At 42.7% G+C, this 18318-nt stretch overlaps 1 protein-coding gene across 1 annotated transcript in view; it reads left to right on the top strand.

Annotated features, from left to right (window-relative positions):
- The first annotated feature begins 10752 nt into the window (after positions 1-10752).
- The window catches only part of PDE8A (phosphodiesterase 8A), a 210221-nt gene continuing 202655 nt past the window's right edge, over positions 10753-18318 (top strand). The window contains exon 1 of the mRNA XM_075207924.1: positions 10753-11066. Within this exon, the coding sequence (XP_075064025.1) occupies positions 11004-11066 (63 nt within the window). The 5' untranslated portion in view covers positions 10753-11003. The remainder of the gene's footprint in view (positions 11067-18318) is intronic.

Below are 18318 nucleotides of genomic sequence, written 5' to 3'. Positions count from 1 at the left end.
TCCGAGGGCCCCCCGCCACCGACATTTAGGAAAAAAAAAAATCAGTAGAGGTTATGCGCGTGGCGGCGGGGGGCCCTCGGAGAGAGGGGGGCCTGGGGCACGTGCCCCCTGTGCCCCCCCTTTTAATCCGGCTATGGACAGAGAGAGGCTGAAGGGGACAGATAGACGCTGAAGGGGACAGATAGATGCTGAAGGGGACAGAGAGACGCTGAAGGGGACAGATAGACGCAGAAGGGGACAGATAGAGGCTGAAGGGGGCAGAGAGACGCTGAAGGGGACAGAGAGACGCTGAAGGGGACAGATAGACGCTGAAGGGGGCAGAGAGATGCTGAAGGGGGCAGATAGACGCTGAAGGGGGCAGAGAGACGCTGAAGGGGACAGAGAGAGGCTGAAGGGGACAGAGAGACGCTGAAGGGGGACAGAGAGAGGCTGAAGGGGGACAGAGAGAGGCTGAAGGGGACAGATAGACGCTGAAGGGGACAGAGAGAGACGCTGAAGGGGACAGATAGACGCTGAAGGGGACAGATAGACGCTGAAGGGGACAGAGACAGGCTGAAGGGGACAGATAGACGCTGAAGGGGACAGATAGATGCTGAAGGTGACAGATAGAGGCTGAAGGGGGACAGAGAGAGGCTGAAGGGGGACAGAGAGACGCTGAAGGGGGACAGAGAGAGGCTGAAGGGGGACAGAGAGAGGCTGAAGGGGACAGATAGACGCTGAAGGGGACAGAGAGAGACGCTGAAGGGGACAGATAGACGCTGAAGGGGACAGATAGACGCTGAAGGGGACAGAGACAGGCTGAAGGGGACAGATAGACGCTGAAGGGGACAGATAGATGCTGAAGGTGACAGATAGAGGCTGAAGGGGGACAGAGAGAGGCTGAAGGGGGACAGAGAGAGGCTGAAGGGGGACAGAGAGACGCTGAAGGGGGATAGAGAGAGGCTGAAGGGGGACAGAGAGAGGCTGAAGGGGACAGATAGACGCTGAAGGGGACAGATAGACGCTGAAGGGGACAGAGAGAGACGCTGAAGGGGACAGATAGACGCTGAAGGGGACAGAGAGAGACGCTGAAGGGGACAGAGAGACGCTGAAGGGGGACAGAGAGAGGCTGAAGGGGGACAGAGAGAGGCTGAAGGGGACAGATAGACGCTGAAGGGGACAGAGAGAGACGCTGAAGGGGACAGATAGACGCTGAAGGGGACAGATAGACGCTGAAGGGGACAGAGACAGGCTGAAGGGGACAGATAGACGCTGAAGGGGACAGATAGATGCTGAAGGTGACAGATAGAGGCTGAAGGGGGACAGAGAGAGGCTGAAGGGGGACAGAGAGAGGCTGAAGGGGGACAGAGAGACGCTGAAGGGGGATAGAGAGAGGCTGAAGGGGGACAGAGAGAGGCTGAAGGGGACAGATAGACGCTGAAGGGGACAGATAGACGCTGAAGGGGACAGAGAGAGACGCTGAAGGGGACAGATAGACGCTGAAGGGGACAGAGACAGACTGAAGGGGACAGATAGACGCTGAAGGAGACAGATAGATGCTGAAGGGGGACAGAGAGAGGCTGAAGGGGGACAGAGAGAGGCTGAAGGGGACAGAGAGAGGCTGAAGGGGACAGAGAGACGCTGAAGGGGACAGATAGACGCTGAAGGGGACAGATAGAGGCTGAAGGGGGACAGAGAGAGGCTGAAGGGGGACAGAGAGAGACTGAAGGGGGACAGAGAGACGCTGAAAGGGGATAGAGAGGCTGAAGGGGGACAGAGAGAGGCTGAAGGGGACAGATAGACGCTGAAGGGGACAGATAGCCGCTGAAGGGGACATAGAGAGACGCTGAAGGGGACAGATAGACGCTGAAGGGGACAGATAGACGCTGAAGGGGACAGAGACAGGCTGAAGGGGACAGATAGACGCTGAAGGAGACAGATAGACGCTGAAGGGGGACAGAGAGAGGCTGAAGGGGGCAGATAGACGCTGAAGGGGCAGAGAGAGGCTGAAGGGGGCAGATAGACGCTGAAGGGGACAGAGAGACGCTGAAGGGGACAGAGAGACGCTGAAGGGGACAGATAGACGCTGAAGGGGGCAGAGAGACGCTGAAGGGGGCAGATAGACGCTGAAGGGGGCAGAGAGACGCTGAAGGGGACAGAGAGAGGCTGAAGGGGACAGAGAGACGCTGAAGGGGACAGAGAGAGACGCTGAAGGGGACAGATAGATGCTGAAGGGGACAGAGACATGCTGAAGGGGACAGATAGACGCTGAAGGGGACAGATAGACGCTGAAGGGGACAGATAGAGGCTGAAGGGGGACAGAGAGAGGCTGAAGGGGGACAGAGAGAGGCTGAAGGGGGACAAAGAGAGGCTGAAGGGGACAGATAGACGCTGAAGGGGACAGAGAGAGACGCTGAAGGGGACAGAGAGAGACGCTGAAGGGGACAGATAGACGCTGAAGGGGACAGATAGACGCTGAAGGGGACAGAGACAGGCTTAAGGGGACAGATAGACGCTGAAGGGGACAGATAGACGCTGAAGGGGACAGAGAGAGGCTGAAGGGGGACAGAGAGAGGCTGAAAGGGGACAGAGAGAGACGCTGAAGGGGACAGAGAGACACTGAAGGGGACAGAGAGACACTGAAGGGGGACACAGAGGCTGAAGGGGGCACAGAGCGACAGGCTGAAGGAGGGGGACAGAGAGACAGGCTGAAGGAGGGGGACAGAGACGCTGAAGGAGGGGGATAGAGAGACACTGAAGGAGGGGGACAAAGAGAGACACTGAAGGAGGAGGGCAGAGAGACGCTGAAGGAGGGGGACCGAGAGAGACGCTGAAGGGGGGTCAGAGTGAGATGGCGAAGAGGAGGACACAGGGTGTGAGATGGCGAAGAGGGGGACACAGAGTGATATGATAAAGGGGCAACTACTTAAAAAACGTGACTACCCGGTAATTATTTTTGCTTAGGGTTGCCTTGGAAAAATTATGGTGACCCCAAGGGTGCTTTGAGCTGAGAAAGTTTGGGAACCACTGCTCTAGCTGAATTTTCCCGCCTTTGGAGTGTACCAATCAGCAGGGGGGGGGGGTCTCCTTTACACTCCCAGCACTGGTGTTTTCTTTCTTTTCTTTTTTTTTTAAATATATATCCCCTATGGGCTACTTAGCTGACACAAGGAGTAATTGTGAGGAGAAGCCAGCAGCAGTAGTAACTCTCTGAGGTGCCTCTGAAGTCGGACTGCGATGACAGGAGAAGGTGCGAATATCTCCTGCTCCAGAGCGTACCACTGACAGCCGGAGAATCTCTCACTCACTCCCCGCTGTCTGATGGTTCAAACACTCAGTGGAAGCCTCTATCAGTCCAGGTTGCCGCACTGCGTTGTGCTCCTGTATCAATGCCCATTTTCCTTCCTAGGGATCTATGAGATCCAAGTCCCCCTTCCGCCTCAGCGGGGGACTTGGTACCTCCCAGTATGTCCAGTCCTCGGACGGAGTGCGGCACTCTCTGCCTGTGGCAGTGCCGGACCCGTCGGGACACTGCAGTGACAGTCGCTTAGCGCTGTCACTGCTCTTGATCAATAAACACCACACTGAGCCGTGCAGTCATTTTATAAATATTCTTCTTCTTCTATTTTTTTAAAGGAAAATGGAGCATTATTAATTATTATTATTATTAATTTTTATTTATAAGGCGCCACAAGGCGTCCGCAGCGCCGTACAGAGACAAACAAATTACAATACAATGGGAGACAGCACAGTACAGTAAACAGTAAGCACAGCAACTCAGTAAGCTCAATGCACAGCTAGAGAGGGCGGGGAAGGGGGAGGGAGGATCCGCAAATGACGGGGCCCAAGAAGGAGGGCGCGGAAGACAGGGAGACCCCCAGGGGGGAGGAGGGAGCGAGAGTGGACGTGGGGTGGAGGACCCACGAGGAGGAGGGCTAAGTAGCTGGAGAGCAGAGTTAGAAGTGGTGGAAACAGGAGGAGAGATGGCCCTGCTCAGAGGAGCTGCAATCTAATGGAGCATTGCTCCATTTTGAAACCTGTGACAAAAAAAATGTTAAATACATCCATCCTCACCTACACTCATACCAATAATCTAATAAAAATAATAAAATCTAAACCTAAGCAGCAAGTACTGCTAAACAGTACTAAACGCAGCCCAACTCCTTGGGCACTTAAACAAAACTGAGGTCTGTGGGATTGCAGAGGGGAGGAGTCAGCAGCAAACTTAGTTGTTAACTATTTAAGTGCAAACTCCATGCGCCCTCCTACAACCCCATGGTAGCAGTGTCCCCCAGAGTGGATGAAGGAAAAATTTTCTTTCCTCATTATCCTACAACTAAAAGGTACCTCTCTTTTAACTACGGTTATCTGACAAATATAACTAATATCAAACAATTAGCATGAAATATGTTCAACAGCATAAATAAATATAAGTAATTATGCAGTTCTTTATTTGTTTTTAATTGTATTTCTGAAGGAAGTTTCTCTCCTTCTATGTCTCCAATTGATCAAGAGTTTAACAGACTTTCCTTTCTCCACCATTAAAATGACCTATGTTTACACTTTGGATTTCATCATCTCTCCCTTAGACTTGACCATATAGTCACTCCAATATGGTAAGCTCCTCACACTGCAAGTTTATGAATTGTCTTATATGTGGCTGAAAGGATAGTGAGGTTGTCTTTGCAGATTATCATACAGATAATTGATTTTCTGCTGCCTAACTAACTGTCCCTGCACTAATCCCTTATTAATATTATGTCAGCACAGCAAAAGGGTTCTTTTGCATTACAATCTTCAGGCCTCCCCACCTAGTCCCTATCTGACTATTAGTATAATACACTGTCCCGGTAATTCAATAAACAAATAAGAGGTTACTTATCCATATAACGATCAGCCTTTGAGTCCCAGATGGCTTTTCCAGGTCAGGACTCCAGTCATCTCTCTCTTTTAAAAATATCTTTTCCTTCTTTCCACTGTGTCTCTCTCTATTACTCTGGGGAATTTCCTTTATTACAGTCCTCTGCTTGAACTTTCAACCAACTGACAGGGGTGTACCCGACTCACAAACAGCTCCTATTTACCAATATGTCTCCTCTGTATATAGGAGTATAATAGATACTGCTACCTCCTCTTCTCAGACTTCATTCCATTCCTCTTTCAGACTACTGGTACTCTCACAGGGTCTCTGTCCTGCCTCTCTTCTCCCTTTGTTTCGCTACCAAGCAACATTATAGGGAAACACTCCCTTCTCAGCCAGCTCTGATTTTTGTTACTCCCTATAGCGCAACCATAGTACACATCGTTGTACAGAGAATATTTGCCATTCACATCAGTGGTGCTTACAGCCAAAATTCCATAACACACAAGAACATACACACACTAGGGTCCAGTTTACTCAGCAGCCAATTAACCTACCAGTATGTTTTTGGGGTGTGGAAGGAAACCAGAGCACCTGGAAGAAACCCAGATAAACATGGGGAGAAAATAGAAATTCCACGCATTGTGCACTGGAATGGTGTCAGGAGTAAAAGTCAAGTCCTTAGAGCTGTGAGGCAGCATTGTGCACCCGTGCTGCCCCACGGTAATTTTCTTTTTAAGATTTATAATGAGCAGAAGAGGTGTATGTTATGGCGGAAAAGTGAAGAAGCTTAACATGGATACCACTATCTGCTCACTAAGGGTAATTTATGAACTGCGAAAACTGCAGACCCAGAATGCTTCTTCTTCACTAGGCCTGCCTTTGGGGTGGTGTAGGTACATACTCATAGGCATTTACCGCTGGAGATCCTCATACTCACTACCCAGGCTTAGCTCAATCCTCTTGCAGGTTTAGTAACAAGAATGTGAAGATGATACAGGAATGGTAATGCCGTACAATTACAGACAAACAAATGGTAATGCCATACAGTTACAGACAAACAAATGGTCACAACACAATCTTTCTGATGAAAAAAATAATATGGTTTATTATATCTTTTCCTCCTGCCCAGTTCCTAGTTGCAGGATCACAGCAACATTACATCACACAATTGTCCCCAAAGCTAACACTATCTGTGATCATCACTCTGTCTCTTTCTCTCTCCACCCTGTACACAATTAGGGTCTTCTTGCCCTGATCTCGGCTGACTACAGTGTATTCCGCACCCTTTAGCTGTTCTGCATTCTGCCCCACTTTATACTTACGGGTGGACAGTCACTCACACATGTTCCTCTAAGAATGCCTCTACGAGTGGACATCTTCATTCCTGCACTCTAGACTTACTGACCAGTCAGTCTGACAGTGCCTGGCTTAGCCGTGCCTTTGATCGCTCACTGTTGGTCTCTGCAGTTTCACTGACACCTCTCTTCCACATGCTGGGTTCCGGAGTCTCCCTTTCAGAACTCAGACTCTCTTTCTCATAGACACACAGGTAAGTCATTCAACAAGTCCCGAAGTCTACCTTTTATAACTCCTTCTGGTGCGCACTTGTGGCTGTCACTAGCTCTAGCCCTGATGCCTGTTGGCTTGCTTGGGATTAAAGGACTCTAATAACAAAACAAAGAGTTAAGCCCAAAGGTTTGGGTTTAGACAGGGGTTGATTGGCCATATAACCTACCAGGACTTTTCCCAAGGAGGGCAGAGTGGGGGGGGGCTGTTATGTGTGATAGAGGGCAGAGGGGGGGTTGTTATGTGTGATGGAGGGCAGAAGGGGGGCTGTTGTGTGTGATGGAGGGCAGAGGTGGGTCTGTTATGTGTAATGGAGGGCAGGGGGAGGGGGGCTGTTAGGTGTGAAGGAGGGCAGAGGGGGCTGTTAGGTGTGAAGGAGGGCAGAGTGGGGGGGCTGTTTTGTGTGAGGGAATTGGGGCTCTTAATATATTGTGTGATATGAGGGAAAGGAGGAAGGATATCTTAATTGTACATGGGTGGGAGGTAGGCTATGAATTTAATGGTGGAATTTAAATTTAATGGGTGCTATTTTATTTGTGAGGTGGTGGTGGGGCAATTTTTTTTTATTGGTAGGGCTTTTTAATACTGGAGTCTATTAAATTAAGATGAGGTGACAGGACATTTAATTTAATTCTGGGGTGGTTTGGGACTATTAATTTAATGTGGGGCTGAGTTTGGGGAGGAAGGCTAGTAATTAAATGTGAATATTAATTATTTAATGCCGGGGATGGTTGTGAGAAATGGTTATATTAAACGTAAATGCTATTAAGTTATTGTTTGGAGGGAGGTAAATATTATTCCCATTTAAAAAATAAACCTATTACTTTAATGTTGGGGTTGGTTGGAGCAAAATAGGTCTATTTATTAAAAGTGTATGTTATTAATTTAATGTCAGGGCTGGTTGGAGGGCAATAGATCTATTTATTAAACGTGAGTACTATTATTTTAATGTTGGGGCTGTAGGGAGGCCTAATTATTAAATGTAGGTGCTATTTTGATTTAATGCCAGGGCTGGTTGGAGTTTTCTAAATTTCATGTACCCATTTTCTTTTCCAAATATGGCACCCAACATTCTAGGACCCAGACAAGCAGCAACCAGTCTAAAGAAAGCAGCAGCCACAGGTGGTGAAAGTGACAAGAACAGGTAGGAGAGAGCAGGACAGTCTGCCATCTGTCCGGAATCTTGTGGGGCAGCCCTGAATTTGGGCGTCTGTCTCGCTTAGTCAGGATTTGGTCCGACAACAAGGACAGTTGGGAGCCATGTCCTGCTTCACACTGTACTGCTTGTGACGGCAGAGCTGCGTGTACCTAACAGTAGTGCACACAGTTTTCCCTATGTATTTGTCTAAAATGTATCCAAAATAACCCCCTGTCTTAAGTGCCCCAGGCCCCCCAGAGCCTTATTCCAGCTCTGGTGATACTTTAGTGGTTCTTGCATTGATTCCATTACCTGCCTTCTATCATTGCACTGACAATGTCATTAATCCTTCCTCCTTTGCACTTACTATATCACTAGCAAGGCCTTGGAATAACTCTCCTCTTCACTTATGCCATCCCTCCCTGCACTATTATTAATTCATATCACCACCAATCCCCGGGCACATTTAGGGCTCATACACAGTTGTTTAAAAAAATAAGTGTTTTCTTGCAGATGCTTGAAGCATTTCAACTTTGTGGAGATCGCACTGGATAGTCATTTATTGTAAGGTTTATTTTTAAAGCACTTTTTAAAACATACAGTACACATTATTATATATTAAAGAGAAAAGTTTGGCTGGTAGTTTGCATCTCATGATATCAGGGGAAGATGCAACAGTGCGGGGAGGTGCTCATATGCTGTTCTATGTTTTGTAATAGTTAAACTTATTAAACAAAGTCAGATATGGTTCTATGAAGGGAATATTGAAAGGATGTGTTAGTAGGCAACTAAACAACTTTGAGCACAGAGGCATAAACCTGTTGCAGATAATGCAAAAGGGTTCATGTATTTTTATAACACAGGACTAGCAGCTTTTTCCCTGCATTGCTTTAGAAATGAGCCACTGTGTCTTAAGTCATCACATCTAGGTTTTCCTAAATGTTACTAAAACCACATTCTAGTAGTTCTAAACCCCGCCTGCTTTTGTGTTGGCCCCACCTACAGTTGATTTGGTCCCGCTAACATGAGGCCAGTTCAAGACTTTTTTTCAATCCCAATCTGCCCCTGTAATGGTTATATTGTGGATACAGTTGTGTTCACATTGCATAACTCAACAGATTTTGAATGTTGGTTTACTAGTTCATAATTGTTTTTACTCTGATCCTTGGTATCACCTTTTAGAATTAAATATTTAAAAAATATCTTGACTCACGGCTCAATGGGATCAAACTGTGGGCTCTTTGTACTATTATAGAGCCCCATTGTGCAGATCAAGGCCATATGTTATATTTAGATATTGCTTATAGTGGAGGAGAAATATCACTTCAGAGGTGACAAAAGGATTGCAGCGCACTGAGGATGGGAGTGTTGCAATGGGGCCACATGGTGATGATAAACATAATCACAAAGCATGCTGTGTCCTGACTTCTCATCCTGCCACATTCCAATTTAGTGGCCATGCAAAACTGCCATGGAAATATGGAAGGAAGAGTGGGAATACACCACTCTTCCCTACATGGACCACTGTGTTGGTAAGTTGGTCAATTTAATTTAGAATAATATATCTGCCGATTTTGTCTGTATTGCATGCAAAATCACACTGCACATGTCCAGAACTGGACGATGTGCAACTAAACGCAGCAATGGTCACTGCATCTACATATGGAAAGGACACATACTACAGCCTACGATTTCTGGGCAAGAACGGTGCTGAGAAAGGCCTTTTGCCCATAGTTAATGTATAGTAAGGGCCAAACTTGATCGCACACAGTCACGTCCGAATCATGCTTCGGGCATCTCAAGGTTACTTGCTTTCCTGCCACATCTCTTGCTCCAGGGCTAGTCTAAGTCCTGAGTACTAGTGATGACCAGGGGCAGGCTGGACCGGTCCCATAGTGAGCTACATTGGGCTGGATCAGTGGGACACCTACATTTTTTTCCTTTAAAATGTTCCTAATAGGCTGCTGAGTCCAGTCTTGACCCCCAGGCTAAAATTTGCCAGCCCTCCCTGGTGATGACAGTCTCAAATGCATGTTATAACATGTGTTTTAAATCAGGAGCAATTGTAAAAATGTATTTTATGTTCAGTAGACATTACGATCATCCTAATAAACGTATTTATTGTGGGGGTAAAAAAAAAACACTTTATTTTTTGTTTTTAACTGTTTTGTCGTTAATACTTATATTAACTTATATTAACAGGTTCAACGGTTATTTTTTTTGTGTGCATTCTTTTGCGAATGAATATTCCACATAGGCAATGGACATATCCTCCAGTGTCTTGTGTAGTAGAACAGAGGAGACCTACACCCAAATTAAATCAGTGCACGTATCTCCAGATCCGTTCCTTGTTGAATTTCGGAGTATGCCGAACTGATTTCGGTGTGGTTTTAAAAAAAACATGCGTTGCGCTCAGTGTGCGTGCCTTGATGAATCAGGTCCATTACGTACAATGAACATGTAAAAATATGGGTGAAGAGGATTCTAGAGGTTGTACTCGTAAGTGTATTCTGGGAGTTATAGTTACACAACAGCAGAAGAACCTTAGATTAACAACCTCTGCCCTTTGCTAATGTAGACATCCCACCATAGCAAGCAAAGTAAATATTCATCCAATTACTATCGATTAAGAACCTGACAAGGTTGAATATATTAAAGATTGTCAATATATTTAACTATCTCAATCTACTCTTTCATTAGTTTTCTCTTAGACCCAACCATCAACATATATATGTATATTATCTTAAAGAAGAGGTGCAGTCCACTTTACATAGTGCATAAAGTTCATAGTCTAATCTCAGTATAGATAGTATTTCACAGACTATGATGAGCCCAGAGGTACAGGTCCACAGTCCAACACTTGAAACACTCCTCCTTTAAGAGTCATAAACATTTACCAGCCTTCATACATATGACATAAATATAGACTGATGTTGTAAAAGAGAATGCTCTCTGACTACACAGTTATCAGACGAATAACAGAGCAGCATGTGTCTCACTCACAAGCCAGGTAATGCACTGAATAGGACCTGACTTTATTGCCAGAGTGACGTGAAATCTGGTTGCTTGGTGACCTTGCCTCTGGTTTTTATAATCTAGGCAAGCTATGAGAGAAGAAGGAGTGGCTTTAAAATTGAATTAACACTGGTCTGTCAAGTTTTTTTTTTCTGTGTAGCTCTGGTTTTCTATTAGTGTGGTATATACAAGACGCACCACTGTCATACAGTGCACTGATCTTCTTGCAGCCTCCTGCCTACCGGACCTGTCAGAGTTGTGTGGTCACTTTCTGCATTTTAGCATGTAGCAAAGGATGAAAGCCTGACTGCTATTACAGACATGGTTATATGCTCTGGAATACTGTGACTATTTGTCCTCCCGTTTCTTCATTTAATGGCTTGGTTTTGTGTCTAAATGCCAGTGGAATAATCCCTGCAATATTAACCTGTAAACAAAGCGATGGAGTGGAAGAAACGGAAAAGTTTGGGAGGCAGCAAATTACAAAACGGTCCTGTGCACCAGGTAAGAAAGAAATCATGTTTAATCCCTGCTGTATTTATTTATTGTTTCATTTGCTTATTTAAGATTTTGCAGTTACCTGCATTGCATTTACGGGTAGTGGGAACTGACTCTTGCAGAGTGTAATATTACAGATGATAACAAATACGGATGTGAATTGTTGCTTATTCACAATGCTTGTTATATATTTGGTTGTTTTGGACAGATATGTAATAAAACTTGATACAGCATCGGTGTTACAATAATAATATAATATACATTTAGCAGTATAAGAATATGATGTCAGTGGACTGTATTATGGCTGACTTGCTGCACAATGCTTGCTTGTTTTTGCAATGTATATTAGCGAGGCAGCATGGTAAAGGCAGGCAAGACAACCATATAAAGTGCGAAGATTTGTTTTCAATGCTGAGATGCCTGCAGTAAATAGCTTGACAACAGGATCTGCCAGTACAGTGTGGTAGGTGCTAGGAAACCATTGGAAGACAACAGTGATCTTAAAGCTATAATTTGGAAGGTCAGACATATGGAGCACAGAAAGAAGGGATAAGTGTGGGTTACTCAGCAGTAATTTGAAGTAGCAGCCCCCCTAGGCTTTGAAGAGAAAAGTCCACCTAGATACCAAATCTATACTAAGTAACAATGTAATTAGCCATAGCAAACTAATTGTTACATTAAATGTTTAATTTTATCTTGAAGATCATGACAGCTAATAGGACAATGAGGTAATATCATGTGATTGTCGCTTTCTAGCATTGCAGCAGATGTGAAACAACAGGTTGTAAGTATCTCATGAAGTTGACCTCAAAGGTCAACTTCATGAGATGACCATTGAATGCCTGTGGCTGTATCACTTATAAATAACTTATTGTATAAATGTATTTCAATTAGGGGCGCAGTGTGCCGATTTATGTCATGTGCTGATTTTTGATACTGTGTTATGTTGCAATAGGCATGTGTGTGAAGGAAATGTGTTTTTGCAACTGTCTGAAGAAAGGACCCCATGTTAATCTCATGTTAATTAGACCTTTAAATCTCTTTTTAGCCTAAAAGTACAGGAAGGGAGTAGTTACCTGTATCCTGCCTTGACAAAAATATAGACAAACTACTTGAATAAAACTAATAGCAAGTTTTAGGAAATCACATATTTACGTGAATTTTGTAAATTAAATTGCGTTAACTCCACGTCTAGAGAAATATCACATCCTGATGATAAATTATCTGATGTGATATCAGATGTTTCAGTGCCTGGTCGGATCAGGGGGATGGGCTACCCTCTGATAACATGTGTGTCACAATCTGTATAAAAAGGAGCTCTGTTTTACTGTGTAATGTATCATTTACATCTGTAACTTCTGGATGATTACCAGTACCTCAAGCTGGTGTGGAAAAGTTCTTGTCAGAACACATGACCAATAAACCATCACTGCTTGAAGATTCTGCATGCGACTATTATCTGCTGTATCTTGTGTCCAACAGATAAGAGCTTACACTCTAATCCATTCTCCGGCTGTCCTCAGTTGAACCCAGTGTCTTTGTGTCAATGCTCTGCCCGCTACCAAGCAGTCCTGATCCATAGTAAGAGGTCAGAATTTACATGCCAGCCCACAACAAAGAGGCATTACAGAAGCTTTATCAGCTACCCCAGAGTAAGAGTGGGGAGAGACACGCCTATTAGGAACATTTTAAAGGGAAAAAATGCAGGCTACCCAATGACCAGGCCCAAGGTAACCCACTATGGATTGGCCCGTGGAGCAGATGCCCACCCTGCCCCCCAACCCAGCCAGCCCCTGATAATATCCCTATACATGATGAGGTACTGTTATTTAAAAGGAATGGCGCACTCAGCATTTGTCACATGGCACATACCGACACAGCACTGTCAATGCCACATCATGTACACCGCCAGATTACATACAGATTACTCCGCCCTGCTCTTTTCTATTAACAGACCTCCACCTTAATCATGGCATAGAAGTTATATGGTGGAAAATTCTCTTTCATTTTATTATTTAGTATCATTTTACACAGTTTATCAGTGATTGATTTTAGGCTTAAATGCAGGGATGGCCCTTACCATTCTGCTGCCTGGTGCAGGATCTGTCATTTGACATTTTTCAGTGCTTACAAGAATGTTATATTAACATTTTAAAAATGTATTTCCATAATTTTGTTGCCTGAGATAGCTAACTAATTCTGCTTCATTATAGGACCCAGGGGCAGAAATACCATGGTAGCAGAGGTGTAGCTGCTATTAAGTGGGCCTCCCATGTCAAAGCCCCATGCAGCAGAAATGGGGCTCCAAATATTTTCTCTCTTCCTTTCGCTTACTGAAGCTCCTTCTGTTGGTCAAGCTCTGGCTACTGCAGTAGCGAAAAGTAAGCCTGTGATTGGTTAAAACAGTGTAGACTGTTTCTTATTGGTTACTGTAGCAGTGGAAGCTTCAGTAAACTGGAGGATTAAAAAAATTGTCTGCACTTATCGCCTTAATAGGACTGTCTCTACTTACAGGGTCACCTTTGTTATTTTACAATTTGCCAATGGAGGGAGATTCAGCTAAATTTATAGGGTGTATTCTGTGATTCATAGGGTATAATAAATAGCAAATAATCAAGTATGAATACTGGATACATATCTGCTATTCCTACCTAAAAAAAAGTTGGGTCATGCCAAGAGACAATGAGAGATAAGACTAGACTTACTCCATCTTTTCATCTTTACAAACCTTTTTATTTGCATGAAATTACAGTAATGGGGGAGAAGACAGGAAGAAAGAGAAAGCACAACAATCATGTGATGTTGTACTGGAAAAAGAGGTTTGAGAAATAGGTTAAGATTGTTGTTATTTTGCTATTTAAAGGATATGACTACTTTACTTTGTCAATTAAGTAGGCCCTAAAGTGGCTCGTGAAGTTTTGACCTATCTGCTTTGAGGAGCCTACTCACGCTGCCATCAATTACAATGTTTTAGACCTAACTGGCCATAAATCTCAATATATATGGACCAAAAATGACTACAGACCCCAATCAATACATGACTGGGATTGATTATATATCAATCAGGATTGATAGTAAATTTGTTAGGACTATATCTGACCATGTATGCAGTCATTGTCTCACTGCACTAATCTCACCTGTCTGATCCAGTTTTGCCACTCCAGCCTCACATGTCCAGATCTGTCACATTTATCACACCCATGTATGGCCTGTATGTGGGCACTTTGGGTGCTCGTCTGTCCATGGATTTTAGCCTGGGGAACTTGGTGCTTGTCAACTGTATTTGTCTGCATAGTGTAGGCAGTATGAGTGTCAAATACCTTTTGCAAATGCACTGAAACACTCTCTGAAAGCTGCCTAGAGCATTCATGTTGCGTGTCACTGTTTATGTGTCAGGAATTCTTCTTACATTACTTGTAATGTGCAGGCAAATATAGAGAATAAAATACACATACAGGGCCTATGTGACATCAGCCTTAGACACACTAACTAGTAGAAACGTTGTAGTCACTTCCCACTGCTTTATCATCATTCTCCAGTTCAGATAACCTTCTGTGCTGGTAAAAATGTTCTTTACGGTCTTATTAGGCTATATATCTATATTCCACAAAATATGATCCTATCATTTAAAATAATGGCACCGGTTTTGCATCATTAAAATGTTTCAGGTTGGTTTGGTGTAAAGCATTTTGTGTCAGTTTAAATGGTTTACAGTACCTTTTAATATTTGATAGGTGGTGCCATGCATTTTACTGTCTATAGAATGTATTGTAACTGCAGCAACAACTTCATAAATAGCTATAGCAGCAGTGACATAGCAGCATATACAATAAAGAACAACAAATATTAAAGTAAACTAAACTAGTGGACTTGTTATGAAAAAACATAACTTGCTTCATAGTTACTCTAAAATATATATATTTTAAGTTGTGTAGCTGTTATTTTCACTTTTACAATATGCAATAACCTTGAATATCTTGGTTTGAAACTTTTAAACAGAATCTCCCACCATGTATATTCGTACATGTTTCAATGGTTTTTGAAGCTACAGGCAAAATGTATAGTATAATGCACAGCAAGAGGCAGTCCGATATCATCATAAACTATGCAAACAAATAGCATCTACACCAGTGGTGCATTTCCTATATGATACCTACAACACTTGCACAGTTTTGTAAAATAGTGCTGTGTTTTCAATCCTGGAGGAAACCCCCCCCCCGGAAAAAAAAAATCTCCCTTTGTACAATGTACAAAATCTTGCTTAATAGGGTTAGTTCGCCTTCACAATAAAACTGTCGTTCAACCAGGGCCTAGTGAGAGGAGGGGGATATCCTTCTGGCCCCAGGTGCTAACATTTCTAGTTATGGCTCTGCATTCAACATCTTGGGCCTGATTCATTAAGGATCTTAACTTGAGAGACTTCTTATTTCAGTCTCCTGAACAAAACCATGTTACAATGCAAGGGGTGCAAATTAGTATTCTGTTTTGCACATAAGTTAAATACTGACTGTTTTTTCATGTAGCACACAAATACTTGATAGCTTATTTGTACACTGAAATTTAAAGTTGATATTTGTGTGCTACATGAAAAAACAGGCAGTATTTAACTTATGTGCAAAACAGAATACTAATTTGCACCCCTTGCATTGTAATATGGTTTTGTCATGGTTTTGTCCAGGAGACTGAAATAAGAAGTTTCTTAAGTTAAGATCCTTAATGAATCAGGCCCCTTGTTACTAATAAAGTACTTAAAAACTATTATGTACTGTAGCATAACAAGTTATTTTGGAACTCAAGGCATCTTTTACAAGATGCACCCCTACACACACACCCATCATAAGCCAGCCCCATCTACCATTACTATTAACACATTACCCAACAGTGCCTTCACACAGCAAACTCAGCAATGAGCTCATACATTATACCCGGAGTGAGCCCACATTTATACCTGTATATAATACGCTCTAGCTACCAAGAATCTTTCCCATTCTGTTTCCTTGGTTTTTACTATGTTTGTTAATCATTTTATGTACAATTTATATTTCCTCTGATGTCTAAATTGACCACTGATTAACTGATTTCCTTTAATTTTATCAACAAAGGTTCTCTGTCTAAGTATACATCTGCTATTAAACAATGATGCTGATTTGCATAAAATTTGTATAAAACCGTGAGATCAGTTTGCAAGTCTAATGATCTTATTCGCTGGAAACAAGTTAATAGCTGTTTTAATGCATTTGTTTTAGGAGTATTTTTATGCTACAAATGAAACTTTCCTAAATCATGTAAATCTTTATATTTTTAATGAATGTTTTTTATTCATTTAACTATGGTTCCACATTAATTTGATATTAATGTTTTGTTAAGATTTCATATGTGTATGATTTAATGCAACATTGAATCTCCCTTGTTAAATGTCAAATTTTTGTGATATTTATGTTACATTTTTGTTAAATCACTTTATTCTACTGCAAGGGATTTTTCTATAAAAATATATTATTTAGAAAACTTTACTTAATTTCTATAATGGTGTTGTAAGGTCTCATTGTTGTAAGGGAATTTATCATGCACTTGTAGTATATAACTCCACAGCTCCGCTCACTACTTTAATGCATCTTAACCAGCACTTTAATTAGAGTTTATTTAACTTGATGCAGGATGTGCCAGCAGTACACACAAGAGATCAGATTGAATGCAGGATGGATCATGGACTCAATGTAATAGGATATGCTGCTGCTATGATACAACCACCGTTCATTCTAAACATTCGTATGTACTGTCAGCTTGTTCTTCATAGGGTTGAATTAGCTCCATTTGAAGTGCCAGTTAAGCTGTTTCCGCCAAGCAGTGAATGCTGCTCAGACAGACACTACCGTGTATGCAAAGAAAGAGCCTGTGAGTGCGAGCCCTTGGGCTGCTTGCAAAGCTCACTGTTTAGAAAAGTTCAATTGTTTGCCTTGCACAATATCTTCCACAATATAATAACTTGTTTGACCAAGTTGTAAGGGATATATGTAACATCATTGGGGGGTGGCATGATATCATTGATGCAGTGGCAATGTCAAGAAATCAGTCAAAGAGGTAGCTGACTCAATCCCTAAATTACCTAAATGGTGCTAAAACAATGCCTGGTATCAAATGTCTTGTAAGAACTATTATAATTTCCACCTGAAAATGTATAGTGACAATGCATCTCATGTGCTACCAATAACTAATGCAAATATCTTATTGCTATTGCTCATCAGCTATTTATATAGCGCCACTAATTCTGCAGCGCTGTACAGAGAGCTCACTCACATCAGTCCCTGCCCCATTGGAGCTTACAGCCTAAACTCAGTAACACACACACATACTGAGAGACTAAGGTACAATTTAATAGCAGCCAATTAACCTACTAGTATGTTTTTGAAGTGTGGGAAGAAACCGGAGCACCCGGAGTAAACCCACGCAAACCCGGGGAGATCATACAAACTCCACACAGATAAGGCCATGGTTGGGAATCAAATTTATGACCCCAGTGCTGTGGGGCAGAAGTGCTAACCACTTCCACCATGATGCTCATACAAATATTGACTTCATAAAATAGAATATTCAATTTCTTATTTTTTTGTTGTTGCTTTTACTTTTTCTCTTCCATTTGTATTTGTAGAAATGCTAAAACAATGCCTGTATTGACAGTCTTCATTGAAATGCGGGATGCTGGCATTTAGCGAAGGAAAGAAGTTAAAACTAGTAGCACAGTCATGGTCATTCACAAACTGCAAATATGTGGAAACAAAACATTTTGTTTTTAATGAATGCGCTTAGATTACACCAAAGTTACTTTTTGCAAACTGTCCCTATAAAATGATGTTCTATTTAATTTGGCATGATAGTAGGTGTACGTGAATAAATGCATAGTGGAAAGTGTATAAAGGTCACTTCAAATTCCATCCTACTTTGGACCACTCCCTTCATTAATTTTAAACCTTTACACGTTTCTCCTAAAATACGGAAAGAGTCCGTTGGATGTTTGGAGAAGTGGAAAAAGCTTTAGGAGGTGCATTGTAATCATCACAACAAAGACCAGTCTCTTACCCCTTTAATAAAATCTCTTTCAGAAAATACTTTTCAGCTTTTGCCCTAAAATACTACCCGGTTTAGTCTTCTTTACTGTTTAAATAAAGTATGAGCTTGAGGGGACTATATTTATTACATGTCACTTTTGTGTGTTTGAATATTTTTACTACATTGGTATACATGCTTAAATGTTTGCACT

This window comes from Mixophyes fleayi, chromosome 4, assembly GCF_038048845.1.
Source record: "Mixophyes fleayi isolate aMixFle1 chromosome 4, aMixFle1.hap1, whole genome shotgun sequence".
NCBI classification, from domain to species: Eukaryota; Metazoa; Chordata; class Amphibia; order Anura; family Limnodynastidae; genus Mixophyes; species Mixophyes fleayi.
This window is presented reverse-complemented; position numbering and strand designations above follow the sequence as displayed.